Source organism: Nothoprocta perdicaria, unplaced genomic scaffold (assembly GCF_003342845.1).
Source record: "Nothoprocta perdicaria isolate Ctin4 unplaced genomic scaffold, notPer1 scaffold_117, whole genome shotgun sequence".
Taxonomy (NCBI): Eukaryota; Metazoa; Chordata; class Aves; order Tinamiformes; family Tinamidae; genus Nothoprocta; species Nothoprocta perdicaria.
In genome coordinates, this window is record NW_020454283.1 from 2396123 (window position 1) to 2412766 (window position 16644).

The 16644-nt window shown below is 60.1% G+C and overlaps 1 protein-coding gene across 1 annotated transcript; it reads right to left on the bottom strand.

The window, feature by feature from the left end:
• Positions 1-463: 463 nt before the first annotated feature.
• Positions 464-16604, bottom strand: SLC2A1 (solute carrier family 2 member 1). Its single transcript, XM_026053682.1, has 10 exons — positions 16555-16604; positions 8246-8338; positions 4116-4276; positions 3051-3291; positions 2707-2869; positions 2437-2624; positions 2222-2326; positions 1932-2033; positions 1421-1624; positions 464-1010 (listed from the first exon to the last, which is right to left on the bottom strand). The coding sequence occupies exons 1-10, from the start codon at positions 16570-16572 to the stop codon at positions 813-815; spliced, it is 1473 nt and encodes a 490-aa protein (XP_025909467.1). The 5' UTR covers positions 16573-16604; the 3' UTR covers positions 464-812.
• Positions 16605-16644: the final 40 nt, after the last annotated feature.

Below are 16644 nucleotides of genomic sequence, written 5' to 3' on the forward strand. Positions count from 1 at the left end.
GTTATTGCTGGGACGAGAACCAAGGAGCCGCCTGCCCTCGCGGCGGCTCCGCGGCCCCTGCGGCGTCTTGGAGCGTGCGGCCGGCCAAAGACGGAGCGAGGGAGCGTTTGAGGCTGGAGACAGATCCCGCCGCAAGGGGAGCCGGGGAGCTGCTGGACAAGGACAGCGGCCTTCCCGACCCGCTCCGCGCCAGGACACCGGCCTTCCCGACCCGCTCCGCACACACCACAACCGTGTCCACAGCCCTTCCCATGCTCAGCTCTGCCCGAGGCTGCCCTGCTCCTGCAGCGCAGGGAATCCACGAACCCACGGCAGGGGTTGAAATCTTAGACTGCTTTCAAAAATAACTCGTTTAAAATTAAAAAAATCTTTAAAAAAAATGCTTTGTTTGTTGTTGCTTTAGACTTTAAGTCAAATTATGTGTTTTTCTATGATTAGAGTGTTAAAAAAAAGTTTCCAGCTTTAAAAACTTTCCACTATGTGATTTCTCGTTAAATAATCTATCGCTTCATTAAAAAGGGAAGCTGGAGGACACGGCTTGGTTGGTTTTTAAAACATTAGTCATCGCTTCTGATCTATCGGCTTTGAAATCCTGGACATAAAATCAGCTAAAATCGTTCCTAGCCAAAAAAAAAAATAAAAAGAAAAAAAATTGTCAGTCTGTCACCGATAAACCAGGCGGCCGGTGGGGGAGTCTGGAGAAGGAAGGTATGAACAAGAGCCAGACCCCCCGCTCCCTCCTTCCTGGTTTCTGTACAAGCATTAAAAACACTCAGGAGAGAAGGTAGGAGGCTCGGAGGAGCCGGGCGCTGTTAGACCTGCGAGTCGGCCCCCAGGCTGTGAAACTCGTCCGGGGTCTTGTCGCTCTGGCTCGCGCCCCCCTGACGGAAGCCGGACGCGATCTCGTCGAAGGTCCGGCCCTTCGTCTCCGGCACCTTGAAGTAGGTGAAGATGAAGAAGAGGACTAGCAGCACCGTGAAGATGATGAAGACGTAGGAGCCGCAGAGTTGCTGGAAGGAGAGAGAGGAGGAGCCGTGAGCGTGGGGATGGAGCCAGCGAAACCCAGGGGCTTTGCTGGGTTGGCTTGAGCGCAGCCATGTCTGCTAACCAATTTTAGGGACAAAAYGAGGCACCAGAGCCTAGTGACCTTGGCACTTGTGATCTAGTGCCTGTCCTGCACCCACCTGCTGCCTAGAAAATCAGGCCAGCCTGGTCCAGGACCTAGTTGTTCAGTGTCTCAGACCACGGCCCCATCCTTCTTCCCTTAAGGGCCTTTCCCAAAGAAMGTTCCCAGCAAATCCAAACCCTACTCTCAGCCTGGGTTTTGGGGATCCAAATCTCTTCCACTGGCCCGATCCAGCTGCCCCTAGTGCAAGGAATGCAAGCCCCGTGCCCACCGCGCGCCCGCAGGGAGCATTACCGCGATGTACTGGAAGCCCATGCCCACGATGAAGTTGGAGGTCCAGTTAGACAACCCGGCGACCGCGAAAGCGGCGGGACGAGGACCTTGGCTGAACAGCTCCGCCACGATAAACCAGGGGATGGGGCCCGGCCCAATCTCGAAGAAGGCCACGAACCCGAAGATGGCAACGATGCTGAGGTAGGACATCCAGGGCATTTGGTCCTAGTCCAGAGAAGGAGAGAAGGCAGGTAAGCTCGGCTCAGCCACGCCAGGGATGGATGGGTGAAGCATTGGAAGGGGAAGCGACACTGAAGGCAGTAGTCTCACAGAAGCCACGAGGAGACACCGTTTCTCCACATTATGGGCTGTTTTTTGACSCTCTTGATGGAGACGTGGAGCAGCCAGCAACACACCGTCACCCCTGGGAGGAGGAAGGGCCTCCTCCTCTTCAGCCAAGCCTTCCCCGCAGCAAAGGGGCAGCGCCCTCTGCCAACCCTCCCCATCCCACACGCTGGGCCGCGCCGCTCACCAGCAGCGTCAGGGCAATGGTCATGAGCACCGCGCAGCCGGCCATCCCCGCCAAGCCGATGAGGTGCAGGGTCCTGCGCCCGGCGCGCTCCACCACGAAGAGCTGTCGAGAGAGGGGACACGCGCGTCCATCAGCTCCTCCCCACAGGCTGAATTTGGGGTGTCCTTGGTAGGACACGTCCCTGCTGGGGCTTCCAGCGCCTCCCGCAGCCGCTCCGCACCCCGAGCTTGTGCTCGCGGCTCCGTCGCRGCTCCAGCCCGGCACTAATGCAAGGAGAGCCAGAAACTCACCGAAACAACCGTGAAGGCCGTATTGACCACGCCGGAGCCGATGGTGGCGTAGACKGGCTGCTCCACGCCCGACTTCTCAAAGATGCTGGTGGAATAGTAGAAAACCTACAAAAGGAAGGGATGTGCCGTGAGGATAGGTGCCTGGCAGCAGCATGGGGCCGGTGCAGAAGCGGCCCTGATTCGACCGCCGCACACGTTCCCCAGCCCAAACTCACCGCATTGATGCCCGAGAGCTGCTGGGAGAGCTGCAGCACGATCGCGATGAGGATGGGCTGCCGATACATGGGCGAGCGGAAGAGCTCCATGATGGTGACCTTCTTCTCCCTCATCATCTGCCGGCTCTCCTCCTTCATCTCCTGGAGGTCGCTGCTAACGTCCGTGGTCCCCCGGAGCTTCTTTAGGACTGCGGGGGCAGGGGGAGGCCACGTCAGGGGTGGCCAAGGACCCCCACGCGCAACGGGAGGAGTGGGGGACCTGTCACTCACCGCTCTTGGCTTTGTTCTCCTCGTTGCGGTTGATGAGCAGGAAGCGGGGGCTCTCGGGCGCGAAGGGCAGGATGATGCATTGCAGCAGGGCAGGGACAAAGATGAAGCCCAGGAGCAGTGGCCAGAGCGAGTCGTTTCCCATGATTAAGTCCAATCCRAACACCTGAGAACAAGGCGGGTTGAAGCACAGGAGCGCAACAGGCTCTTCCTTTCCCCCTTACGGCTCGCAACAAACTGAATCCAAASCCGCTGCTTGGGACACCCACAGACTGCCACACAGGGAACCTCAGGGACTCCCCAGCAACAACACTGCGACCGGCACGGATGGCTTAGGTGACGCTCACCTGCGCGATGAGGATGCCCAGGACGATGCCAAGCTGGTGGAAGGTGCCCAGCGCKCCCCGCAGAGCCGTCGGTGACACCTCGCCCACGTACATGGGCACGAAGCCCGTAGTGAGGCCGGAATAGAGGCCGATGATGAAGCGGCCCAGGATGAGCATCTCGAAGGAATAGGCCATCTTGGAGAAGCCCATGAGGACAGCGGACAGGAAGGCGAGCGCGTTGGACATGAGCATGGAGTTTCGCCTGYGGAGACAAGGAAGGAAGGTGGTGAGGACCCCAGGAAGGGGGTGTCACGAAGCTGAAGGGTCACCAAGAGACACCGTTTTAACTGTTTAATGGACCCAAACGACAGTTCTTGGCTGGAGGGCGGGCGCAGGCCACAAAACAACTGCTGTCAGCAGTCAGAAACGGAGGCAGCTACTGCGTTCACCTGAGCTCCGTGATGCACAAAAAGGAGAAAAACGTCAGCAGGGAGACAACAGCATCRCCCTTAAACCCTAAATGCATGGAAACCAGGCCAGGAGAGGCCGTGCCGCCTGGTTATTGTTGGCATCCTCRGGAGGCCGAGCTAGAGAGCGCTCCCCACGCAGCGAGGCACGCGGAGGCAGYGCGCAGGGCGGCACCGCGGGGCGCAGGCACGAGGCTCCGCGCAGCTGAGGGCCGGCGGGGCCGGCTAACAGCGGCGCGAGGCTCCCCTCTGACAGCAGGACACTTAAACAGATGTTGCCCTAAGGAGCAAACACGCAGCAAGGCTTTTGACAGGAGCCGATTGGAAACAGCGGGCTCGGAAGAGGCCAACAGAGAAGCTATTAAGGGACCGACTAAGAGCTCTTGGCTTGCAGGAGGGGCTCAGCCCTGCAGCAGGACAAGGCACCGCAAGGACTTGCCAGCTCGCGGAGCAGGCGGCGACAAGTTACGGAGCGCGTGGAACAGCCTCRTGGGCAAGGCAGGAAGCACGGAGCCCGCTCCCGGCTGCCAGGGCGCGAGGAGGTGACGGAGCTGCTCGAGGAGCCAGGAGCGGCCGCGCTGCGTGGGGACGGGCTCCGGGCCGCGTGCCTGGTGCTTACCGGCCAAAGCGATTGACAAAGAGCCCCACRGAGAAGGATCCCACCATGCCTCCGACGGAGAAGATAGCGACGGAGAGGGACCAGAGCGTGGTGAGGGTGCCGGGGCTGATGGGCTCATCGTATCGGTACAGCCAGGTCCGGTTGTAGAAGTCCTCGATCACCTGCAAGAGGCAACGGGGAGAAACTAAAGCAGCGGAGGAGCCTCGCGGCGCGCTGCCCGCGCTCGTGCTGCGGCGCTCGCCGGGGTTCCCTGCGGGCGAGACGGGGCCGCGCCGGGCACCGAGCTCCGCTGCCTTCRCGGTGCAGAGCAGCACCTGGACAGACGCGTGCGCCGCTCAGCACGCGGGACGGACACGATGGCTACAGCCCCGTCGCGCTGCCCAGTGCGGCGGCCTCCAAACACCACCGTGCCCAACTCCAGCCCCGGGACGGCCACGGTTGTGCCAGGCTCAGGGCACGAGTCTCGCCGGCACCGCGAGGGCGGGCGACATGCAGCTCTGCCCAGGCCCGCTCCGGGAGCCGCGCTGGCGCCGCCGGCACCACGACGGCGCTCGCCCACCGCCGCCGGCCGCCCGCACGGGCTGCCATCCCCCTGCAGGGGTTTCAGGCCCCCGCGAGCCGCGCCGGGCGGGCCCGCCAGCCTCCGAGTCACGAGGCTCGGCCTGGCTCTCCCTCCGTCACAAGACGATGTGTCACGGAGCGAGGCCGGCGCGCGCCGCGGCGCCCTTCGCTTGGCACGGCGCGGGAGCCACCCCGCCGCGGGCGAGCGGAGCGCCACGGGACAGAAAGCGGCCAGACAGGTTCCGTCTCGCCCTGCTCCGAGGTGACGACGGCCTCTGAAGCTGCCGCCGCCGCGGGAAGGCCGCGCTCCTCCCCGGGGGAACAAGGACGCGGCCGGCGCAGCGAGCGGCATCGCCTCCTCGGGGAGGCCACGGGGACCGCAGCGAGCGGCATCGCCTCCTCGGGGAGGCCACGGGGACGGAGGCGCTGGAGGAAGACGGGGAGGAGGCGGCTGAGGCCGGGCAACCTCGTGAGCGCGACTCGCATCCCACTGGAGCTTCCCGCCCGTGATCCCGAGGCCAGGAACAGCCCCTTCCCCAAACACCRTGTGCTGGGCCCAAAGGAAGCAAGCACAGGGCTTGCCCGTTCATGCAATACCTGTAGGCACTGCTTTGACGTCCCCAGCCGCTGCTTTGCGCCTCCCGGAGAGCCGGGGCCACGCGAGCGGCTCCCCCATGAATTTACACAAATCCCCCCATTTCGGAAAGTGTGGGGCACCACCGCGCCGGCTAACAGCAAAGCAGCTGCCAGGAAGATTCCTGGGAGCGAGGGCAGCTCCTGCTGGGTTTAAAACGGCCCGTGCTGGTGTTTCGGGGGGTTTTACACGAGCAGAGCCAGCCCTGCGAAGGCAGCGGTCGCACAAGCGGCTCCCGTTTTCAAGCCCTGTGTCGTTTAACAGGGAGAGCCCTGGCAGAGGCAGCACAAAAAGCACAATTTGCATCACGTGCTTCCCTCTGAATTCCAACAAAGTGCCTCTTCCTGCTTTCACAAAGCCCCCAAATTGCTAGAATTTCAAGGCTCCAGTGACTTCACTGGCCTGTCTCTAGGTCACCCCGCCTGCTTTGCCTCGAGGTTTTGCTGCCTGGGCTTTTCCTCCCGCCCTTATGTCACCAAAACAACTAACTCGGAGCATTTTAATTATTATTTGTTGCGCAGAGGCGGCCGGCACCCAGCAGGACTCGCAGATGTGTCCTCTTGCTGGGACCTCAGGGAAAGGGGCTTCATCTTCCCAACTTCCCAGTCTGGGAAAAGAGCTGGAGAGGAGCCCAGGGCCTCTGAKCACTAAAACACATGGAAACATCACCAGGGATAGAAGTGTTTGGCCAAACTCTGCCTTTGAAACACCAGGGCACAGAGGGAAATAAGGCTCTTTCTGGGCTAAAAAGAAGGGCTGTGAGGGGAGACGGGATCCAGCTCCACAAGGGAAGCGCRGAGCTTTATCCCTGCTTGCTGCTGATCCCCATCTGGGCACGTACGCACGGATTTCRTTATCACCAATGCTCCTGAATCATTGCCCTATTGATTCCAAGGCATGACAAAGAGCTGCAGTGCAAGTGGGCGGCTTGGGAGAGCTCTCCAGCCCCGGCAGCATCCAGAGCTCTTCTCCCTTCCTCGAGCACGGAGCAAGGCAGCCCCAGGGAAGCGGGAAGGTGACACGGAGAGCAGGAACCCCCCCAGATCCCACCGGGAAGTACTTGATGCTCTGGCCCTGCCCCGGAGCTCAGCCGAAAGCCCCAAGGGCAAACGCACCCTCGCCTAGACCTGGATTATCAGGAGCAAAGGGAAAGGTTTCTTAGAAAATCCCCTCCCGTTTGCTCCTACAAAACGTCCTGAGGGAAATTCCCCTGTGATCAGATTTTGAGAAGGGAAAAAATTAAACAACCTTTGGAGTTTAAAGTGCAGGAGAAGCCCCTCACCCTAGGAAAGAAAGGAAAGTCATGCTTCCCAAACTGCTTTTCCTCACTCTCCCTCACACTTTTTTTTTTTTAAATAGTGGAAACTTTTCCACTCGTTCCAGGCTGCTCCTGCCCAGCGGGAATAGGGGAGGCCGGACAGGGAGAACTATATTAAGAGGGCCACAAATTGAGTGGTCAGCGGGCAAGAAAGGCGCCTTTCTTGGCTGCTTTTCTGAACGGCAGCCAGCGGGAGCAACGCCGCCATCCATGGATATCCCAAATCCAAACAGCCCCTCTCAGCACATCCCAGCCTCCGGATCAGGAGGAAAACAAAGCCACGAGGAAAGGAACCGCATTCACGTTGTAGGTGGAGCGCGGACGCAAGGTGGTAATTCCAGGGCATCTGCTCCCCAGCTCTCCATCCGCACGGCCCAGGGGACAGGGGAAGCAGAGCACACGCCACAGAGCCGCAATCCCAACCTCTCCAGCCGCTCCGGCTGCGGCCGCATCCAGCCTTACGGCTGCCCAGCCCCTTTAGAGCTGCTGCCAGCAACAGGATTAATATTCTCACGGTGCCAGTCCTGCCTCGGTGTAAAGGTGGGACTGTGTGGCAGCTGGTTTGATGTTTCGGTTCTCCGTGCAGCCCGGAAAGGGTCCGTTCTTGCAAGGCGAGTGGCAGCAGCGAGACCCGGGGTTGCCTTTGGCCACTGCAGACCCCTGGGCATGTGTTGGAACCTCCAACTTGTGCAGCCCTCAAGAACTCAGGGACTGCCCAGCGCAGGGGAACCCAAGTTTCTGGGGGTCCCTACAGGGTGCCCGGGCACCATGGCGTCCTGGCCCCTGCCAGCTACTACACAAGGGCCACCAAGTGCCTGCTGCTCCTCACTCCCCTTCCCGCACGGCTTGTTTCGGAGACCTTCTCCGCTGCTTGCCTTTTGCCCAAGCGCCAGGCTCCAAATCTAGCCATCCTCCTCCTGGGGATTTGTTCTTAAACCTGGCACCCGCACTGCACCCCCACAGCCCCAGGGCACCCTCTTTACACCTGCAGCTCGGTGGGATCTGCAGCTCCCTCCACAGAGCCATCACAGCTCCTGATATCTCCCGCTGGAGAGAGCTGTTTCTGTGCTCACCAGCTCCACAGCTGCCCCGAATCCCTCCTGCACGAAGCCTTTAGCCCCCAGAAATGAGGGGAGCCCCGGCCATGGGRTGAGCACTCCCCGGGCAGCTCACCCTGGAGCACGCAGCTCCCAYGGCTCACGCTCCACGTGGGAAAACAACCGGCTCCTCCGGCCGCCCATCCGAGAGGTCAGTGCCCCCGGGATGACTAAGAGCCTAATTGGCTTGGAGAGCTCTGCTAAGGCCGAGGTTAAAAGCCACCCAGATCCCACCCAAAGAGCCTTGGCTCCYGGAGCATCTGCATCTCTTCCCAGAATTCTTTAGCAAAACGCTCAGCAAAGAGGAAACTAACTCCCCTGGGAACACAGGAGCTAAATAACTCCTTAACAAATCCCATTAGGGGCAGTAAGCCGCCTAACAGGATGTACTATTTTTGCCGGGCTCATAGTGGACGCGGGAGGCGGGAAGGGGCTGTGTTTGTTTTCGAGCGCGGGGCCGCGCCGAGCGAGGCCGGTTCCGCGGCAGCGGTGACGAGGGGCGGCCCCGCTCCGCTCTCACCTTCTGCGGGGCGTTGATGACACCCGTGTTGTAGCCGAACTGCAGGGAACCCAGCACTGCGCCGCCCACCGCCAGCATCAGGCGAGCCGTCATCTGCAGGAGGGAGAGCAAAGAGCATTAGGTTCGCGAGCCTCAGGTCCCCCCGGCTTCCCCCTCACTTAGGGGGGCACCCTAGGAGCCCCCTGCATCTCTGGGCAATGCGCCCCGAGCAGCCTGGCCAAGCATTGAGATTGAGGGTGGCGGAGTTGAGCAGGGAACAGCTCCAAAAGGCTCTTCCAAACGGATCACACCAGAAACGCTCTCCCAAAGCGATGCTTTAGCTGCACCAGATTCTGCTCTAGGCACTTCTGCATCACTGTAGGTCACGGCCATATCACGGAAAAGACTTTTTTTTTTAAAAAAACCCCTTCACTTGTGCCCTCAGGCACAAAACCTGTGTCCAAGTCACCTGGATGGAGCAAGAGAGCCTCTATGGATGCCTCAGGAGGGCAGGGGACATTTCTTTATCCCAAAACACACTGCCACTTGGGACCACAGCAAGCATRGGTAAGCAGAACAGAGGATAGGATGAAAAAGAGCAAGGATTTGTTTATTTTAATATAAAAGCAGACTAAAAGAAAAAAATGTTGTGGGATTCCAGGAATTTTCTCCCTCGGGCTTCAGGCCCGCGGTCTTATCTGGGCCTGCAGCAGCCCATCTGAGCGCCCCACGTGACGGGGCAGAGCCAGGATCCCAGCAGGACTGTGYGCAGGAGATAGGGGTGCAGAGCGGAGCCAGCAGCACCCCGGCGCGGCCCGCCAGCCCCACGGGTCGGGGACAGTTTGGGGACAATCACGGAGCCCCTCTTTTGCTCTGACCTCTCTCCAGAGCACCCAGGTGCGGCCGATGCTCCCGCGGCAAGGCTCTCATCCAGGCACTGCTCGCCTCCTTGCACTTTGGAGGAAGCACACACCCCTTTCCCTCTCTCCTTGCTCAGCATTCCCAGGAAGACGAGGCCATCCGAGGCCTGCCGTGACCCTGATMCTCCTGGTTAGCTCTCCAGGAGGAGCTGGACGGTCCGGTGCTGCCCACGGCGGAGGCAGAGATGCCCCAGACAACATGGTTCAGTCATCGCCAACAAAGGTTTGTGTCAGAGCCTAATTCACACTTATGAAGCAAAAATCCCCGCGTTTATACAACGCCTCAGTGCCTCTGGCTACTTGGCAAGGGCTCGCCCACCTCCTCTTTCTCCTGCTTAAGCTAAAGCAACAATCGGAGGCTTGTTTCGGAGCAAGGTCGGGGCAGGCCAGCACTTGGGACACCTTCGTCAATGGCCCAATTATCCCAGGCAGGAGATTTTCCCGTTGCTCGGTCCGGCCGCGGCGCCCTGAGAACTAGGATTCGATGTTCCCAAGTTTGGTTAATCAGCTTTGGGACGCTCACGTGAAATTAAAGCCCCTTCCCTGCAGGCGCGGCGCTGCTTCTCGGAAGCGGCGCGCGTTTCGGCGCGAGCGCTTTGCCCAGGGCCACACGCTGTCCCCTTGTCACCGAGGCCACCGCTGCCACCTGAAGCAACCCTGGCACTTCTCTCCTGCTAACTCCGTGACCCTGCAGCTCGCTCGGCCAGCTGCACGTCTTCCCGCTCGCCCCTCTCTGCCTGCGCTGCTTGCAAAGAAAACTCTTTCACCCTCTGTTTTCCTRCTAAGGAAAGTAAAAATCCATGCTTTAGATGTCCAATGCTCTCCGCGTCCAACAGCTTGGAGATGCCATGCCCAACGCTAAGCAATATTAACACGGTGCCTGAGCGAGGCCGCAGCATCGCAACGGGAGCCGGCGCATCCCGCATCCCTCAATCCCAGGAATCTCCTCCCAGACACACTGCATTTCTCCAGGAACCCCTCGCCCAGCTCCTTCAGTGGCTGGATTGAAGGGCATGGATCCGGCTGCCAGAAAGGAGGACAGAGTAGGGGCCCTCATCCCTCTCCGCGCCCCATCCCAAAACACCGCGGGTACCACCTGAACCTTCTGTCCCGACCCAAAGCTCTCCCAAAACCCCATCCTGGCATTCCCTGCTTTCCTAAAGGAAAACCACTAGTCCCAGGGACTCGAGGGCGACTGCAGCAGCTGAGCRGGTCCCAGGGCAACCAGACGGATCCGGCCCTTCGCAGGGAGGCTTGCGCTGCCTCCCGGCCCCRTTTATGGGTCATTTCACAGGGCTCGGGCAGCTCCCTGTGCCATTAAAAGCCGTGGGCACAGTCAGTGCAACCCGCATTGTTTTCAGCCAGAGACCGGCACACCCAAAGCTCCTCACCGCTGCACGCCAGCCCTCCTGCCAGCCCCAAATCCGGGCCGATTTCACCCCAAAAACGCAGCTGCCGCTTAGCGGACGCGGTAGCTGGGGCAGCCAGGACCACGGCCCCACTATCGCTCTGCATTCAACAGCTCCCAAGCGGTTATTTTTAGCAGGATCACTAAAAATAGCACTGGAAGGGGGAAGTGCGATGAAGCCACTGCAGCCTCTCTAGCTCCATYCACCCCCCTTTTGCTCCCCAGGGGTCTCGGGCAAGGATTTGGCAGCTCCAAAAAGAAGTATTTGCTGTCAGGTTCACCTTAATGCAACGCTCCTAAAATCGGGAATACTGACGGAAGCTAAAAGTAATATATTCTTAAATGTAAACACGGAGCAGCAGCAACTCCCTGGACTCACTTCTCCTGCCAAGCCACTTGCCTCCATATTAGCAGGGAATTAGGAAGTTCACAGGGAAGAGCGGCAGGGAGGCCCTGAAAAGCTTCAGGAAATAAAGCCAACCCTGTTAATTAAAGGCCATTAATTAGGATTGGCCTGAGCACAACAATCCCATTTCACAAGCAAGCAGGGTGGTGCGGACACTCTGTCGAGCAAAGCTGAAGGCTTTGGAAGACAAAAATGCCCGTTTCAGTGCAAGCGGCAGCTYGGGTGCTCCGAAAGCTGCCGGGGGTCCCACGAAGACCCCAACGAGGCCACGGTGTGTGTCCGGGCGCTCCCTGCTCATGTGGGAATGCTGCTTCCCACCTCGTCATCCCAAGGCTTTGCTGCCTGGCAAAGCCTGAGCCCTGCATTTAAAGGGGTCAGAGCAAGAGCCCTGGTAGAAAAGTGGCAGTTTTTGCTTTTTTTTTGTTCCTGATGGTTTGTTGTTTTTTTTTTTCCCTTCCTTGCAGGTGATTTTAGCTTCATTTAAGGTCCCATCTCCCCTCCGCACACCCGGGACCGCTCGGAATCGATCCCAACTCCGGCACGTTTGGGGAGAGCAGGAAACACTAGGCAGGCAGGCAGCACGGTGACTCACACTCCGTTACAACACTCCTTGTTTGCCCAGGTTTTTTTTTATAAAAGGCCACGGTGACGGTCCCCAACGGGGACACATTATTCAGGATATGAACTTTACTCCGGGAAGATCACGGGTGGCAACATYGCCTTACAAGGGGTTTGCGCCAGCGCTCGCTTGCTGTTTGCTAACAAATTTGYTAACACCAACACAGCTGAGCGCTGAGCATCTGCACCAGGATGCCCTGGTGGAAACAAGGGAGGGGGAAAAAATAAGGAACATTTTGCTATGACCGAGCTCTAGCATTCAAGGAATGAAAACCTTAAGCTCCAAGAGTGCATTTCCTGCCATGCTACAAAAGTTATCCTACCAAAAATCCCCATAAAAAGGACTTTGTCCCTAGTATTTCCCATGCCCTTAAGCTGCCTGCAAAGAAAACACATTGCCCTGCTTGCATGTTTAATCTTGGGCAGATACTTTYAGATTTAAGTTGAGAAACGCTGCAAACTTGGAGGCAAAGCGACCCCACAAAAGCTCCTTCGCTCAGAACTTTTGGCGAGTGTCTCTTCACACAGAAAGCAACCAAGCTGCAGCTAGGCCAGGAGTATTTTGGCTTTAACTACTCCATAAAAAAAAAAAAAAAGAAAAGAAAAAACACACAAAGGCTGGTGAGCTGAAAAGAGCCCATCCCCATTGGCTGCTTTGCATGGGAGAGCCCTGTAAAACCAGGCACAAGTTCTGTTTTATTTAACCCTTCACTTGGGGCTTAACAGAAAACAGGAGCTTTGGAAAAGGAGAGTCAAAATAAGGGTTTCCCTTTCTCACTTCTGAGCTGTTTCTCCTTCGAAGAAGCCTCTGTGCAGCCTCTTCAGAGGGGTCCTAGCAAGGAGACCATCTCTGCATGCGTGGCCCTGCTCAAACCGACCTGCGGCTTTTCAGTAGCTGTGCTTAGAGAGGCAATAAAAACTCCTGCTTTCAAGCGGGCATGGGAGTTCAGGGCTCAGCACGGGGCGAGTTTTGCTTTGCTATTTCCGTCTTCCTTCACTGCCCAAATAGGGAAGGACATCGAGGAGCGTCACGGGGAGCCGGGTGACTCACGCCAGACCCGGCCCAACTTCACCTGCAGCGGCGGCACGTTCACCGGGAGCCGCTTCCAACTGCATCCCTACATCCACCCTGGCACCTGCTTCCAGCTGCATCCCCACATCCACCGGGAGCTGCTTCCAGCTGCATCCCTACATCCACCCTGGCACCTGCTTCCAGCTGCATCCCCACATCCACCGGGAGCCGCTTCCAGCTGCATCCCTACATCCACCCTGGCACCTGCTTCCAGCTGCATCCCCACATCCACCGGGAGCCGCTCCCAGCTGCATCCCTACATCCACCCCAGCGCCCGCTTCCAGTGGCGCCCCCCCTCCGAGCGCTCACTGCCCTCACCCTTTAGGGGACACTTTTTCCCGCTCCCGAGTCATAGGAATCTTAAGGATGCTGCCTGCCTCATGGAATAAGGAAGTGAGCAATTCATTACRAGAGTCCCGGGAGGGGATTTCAGGAAGATGCACAATTAGAGCAGGCCATAAAGATAAGGCGCCGCGGAACCTGCTGCCGAGCCAAGCGCGGCTCGCCCAGCTCTGCCGGCTGGCTGGGAATGGAGGGTCCCCCCTTTGGATAATGGGGCTCCAAGGGGTGCCAGGCGAGCCGCCTGGAGCGGATCCCGCCCCGCACGCGGAACCCCCCCCATGCCGGCGGCGGGCGCTGCAGGACGGCGCCCGCGGAGGTTTCGGGTGACGAAACCAGCGCGGCCTGGGCAGGGAAACCGGCAAAACAAGAGCCTTCCGCCGGGCACGGAGAGGGAGCAGACGGGAGATGCCCCCCTCCAGCGCCGGGGAGGCAGCACCTTCCCCAGCGCGCGGAGCCTTCTCCCTGCTCCGAGCAGCTTCCCGAGGGAACAAGCGCAAGGGCAGCTCCCGCTCCGAGGAGGCTCGTCCCGCGCAGCCAATGGAGGCGGCRGCGCTCGGAGGAGGGCCCGGCCGCTCCACGGATGCTCAAGCCCTTCCCTTGGCCGCTCGTTTCGGGGCGCCGGAGCCTCGCGCRGCGCCACGGAGCTCCGGCGTCACGGGGAGGAGCCGGCGGCACGCGCAGGACATGCAGGCAGCCTTCCTCCTAATGGAGATGCGGCCGCAGGGACGCGGCAAGGGCCGCCGCTCCGGCCTCCTCTTCCCCAGCAAGACCGCACACGAATCCGCGGCATTGGTTCCCTCCCGGGAGGCACGGGGAGGGCTGGAGGAGGCCACAGATAACACTGCGTTCGCACTGGCTCCCTGCCTGGGGGAAACTCACCCTGCAAACTATCCCTCAGGAGGTGCCTGGTAAAAAAGGCACGCTCAAGTGCCTGGTAAAAAAGGCACAATTTTAAAGCGGGGGGGACTTAGGCAGACGCAAGGCCAGGGAGCAGATCCGGCACCGCCGCGGCGCGCGGGGAAGCTCGCCGAGGCAGAACGGGACTTTCACGTAATTATTTTTTAAAGAGGTTAGCCGGGGACGCGGGCTCGCGGTTAAATAACGAGTCTCCGCGGCGCTTTTCTTATGCAAAGAGCCAGGACAAGCGGGGCAGAGGCAGCAGCTGCCACCCCGGCGCCATTAGCACCAGCGGGGCCCTCCCGCTCCCACCCCGCCGTCCCCTCCACRGCACCGGGAGCTTTCCTTGGGATTTGCAGCCCGGGGACCCCCGCGGGCTCCAGCCCGACCTCCCAGGGAACAGAGCCCCGCGCTGCCGTCAAAACGGCCCCTCTTYGGGAGCGCACGCTCCGGATTAAGCGCCAGATTGCCCCGGCGATTAATTACTCGCTTATAAAAAAGGCGGCACTTGATTTCTAACCTGGATTTATCTAACAGGGGGGTTAAAGCGCTGCTCGCTGCAAGCCTCCGTTCGCCCCGCTGCTGTCTGGATTTGGCCCCCGGTGCAGGGGGCTTCTTTGTTACGGAAAAGAGCGAGTTTGGCTAATTCCTCCCTGTGCTGCAGCTGCTCGGTCCTGTCCCCAGGCTCCCGCTTCCAAACCTATTCCCAACCCGCTCCTCGTGGGTGCTCCGTGTGCCAACGCTGCCACCCCCGGCAGTGCCCAAAACATGACCGCAACAAACTGAAAAACAGATGTATTTGTGTATGAAAATAGAACCTGCAGCTCCCAAAGTGCCTTCTGCAGCCAGGGAAAGGGAAATGTGGAAGTAAAAATTCCCAGCTTAGAGGGGCCAGCCCAGAAAGCCCAACAGGGCCAGCCCAGGGAYGAACACTTGTTTTACAAGCGTCACCAACAGAGCCCAGAAGTGGCCTGGGTGGCCGCACCGAGCTTAATTACAGCAAGATCTTCAATTACGCGGCAGACAACGTCTTGTCCAGCACCCAGCTTCACAAAAAAAGTCACTTTYAGCTTCCTTGCCTGGAAGGAAGGTGCAAACCCACCTAAAACCTCTGCCAAAGAGCCAGCTCCGTCCAGCAGGGAAGCCAGTGCCCCCTCGGCTTGGGGACAGCACCCAACAAGGGGCCACATCTCCCACCTCCATCGCCTGCTCTGCGGTTTAACACCCACAAATCAACTGCCCGTCAGGTCCTCTCGCACCCACGGGGCTGCACCGGTTCAACCACCTCCATTACAGCGGATCAATTGGTCTGAACGAGCTCAAACTCCTCCGTGGCTGCTCTTCGCTCAATTCCTCCCCATCATGCACCAATTGGGGGCTTCTCCCACCCAAGAAGATCGATTTAGCTTGAACCGATACAAGAGGAGCGYGGGACGCACTGAGTTTTGGCTGCACCCCGGTACTGCCATGGGTCACCCCGCCGGGACCCACAACATTGCAGGATGTTGTGGATACCGGGATGGGCAGCCGGGAATTCCCACCAGGAGCCCCACGACACTTCTCCTCGGGCCGTCCCATCGCCTTGCTCGCTTCCTCTCCGTCCTCCGCGCTGCACAGCACTTGCTTGCTCCTTGGCACTTATTTTCTCAGCTCTGCCCCTTCCTTAAACATCTTTTTTTTTGAGAAAACAAGAAGCACAGCCAAGCGTGAGCCAGAGGAAACGCGCTTTTCCAGGCCACAATGCTCAGAGGAGCTGCCTGCCACCACTTTATGTCTTAATCCTGCCTCCCRTTAAAAACAAAACGGGCCACGGCACAGCGAAGGGGTTAACGCTGCTGTACAGAGCCAGGGATCCTGCTAAGCCCCGCACCTGCATTTGGGACTATTTTGGGACCAGTGGGACATTACTGGACCGCAGGGCTGCCAAGTCCCAGGAAAAACGTCCCTTGGGCCGTGTCCGGAGGCCGAGCTGGGGCGCAGGCCCGGCCCAGGCCCAGCGAGGCGGCAGCTTTGCCCGGGTGCAGGGCCCGGCCCAGGAGGGCTGCGGCAGCGCCCGGTCCCGGTCCYGCTGCGGCGCCGGGCTGTTGTATAATTCACCTGCGCAGGGTGTAAACACAGAGGGCTCCGAGCGGCACCAGCCGGGATGGGCAGCGCCCCAAGCAGGGTGTGGGGCAGAGCCAGCCCCACAGGGGCAGCCTGGGGACCCACAGACCCAAGGATGTTGGGGGGCAGAGCCAGCCCCACTGATGCCACGGGGAGCAGCCTGGGGGCTCCAGCCACACAGGGAGCAGCCCGGGCCACAGGGGTTGGGGGGCAGAGGCGGCAGCACCGACCCCATGGGGCGCAGCCTGGGGGCTCCAGCCCCACAGCCCCAAAGGGGTTGGGGTCAGCACCACCAGCCCCACGGGGGGCAGCCCGGGGGCTCCCGGCCCCACAGGGACAGGGCACCAGGGACCCCAGGGGGCAGCCTGGCACACGCAGCCCCACAGCCCACCCCACACCCCCCACGGGGAGCTAGGGCTCCCAAAGCCGCAGCGACACCCCGGGAACGCCGCAGGGACGAGGCGCGACGGCCCCACGGCCTCCCCCCGGGCCCCGTCCCGCCCCACGGAAGAGGCGCCGCCGCCGCATTCCCGAGGCGAGAGGCGCGGCGGGCCGGGCTCTCACCTTGCTGCCGCTCTCCATGGCGCTGCGCGGCTTAGGCTGAGCTTAGCGCTGGCGCGGCCGCCGCCGGCGCGTGGAGGCGGCTTAAGAGCG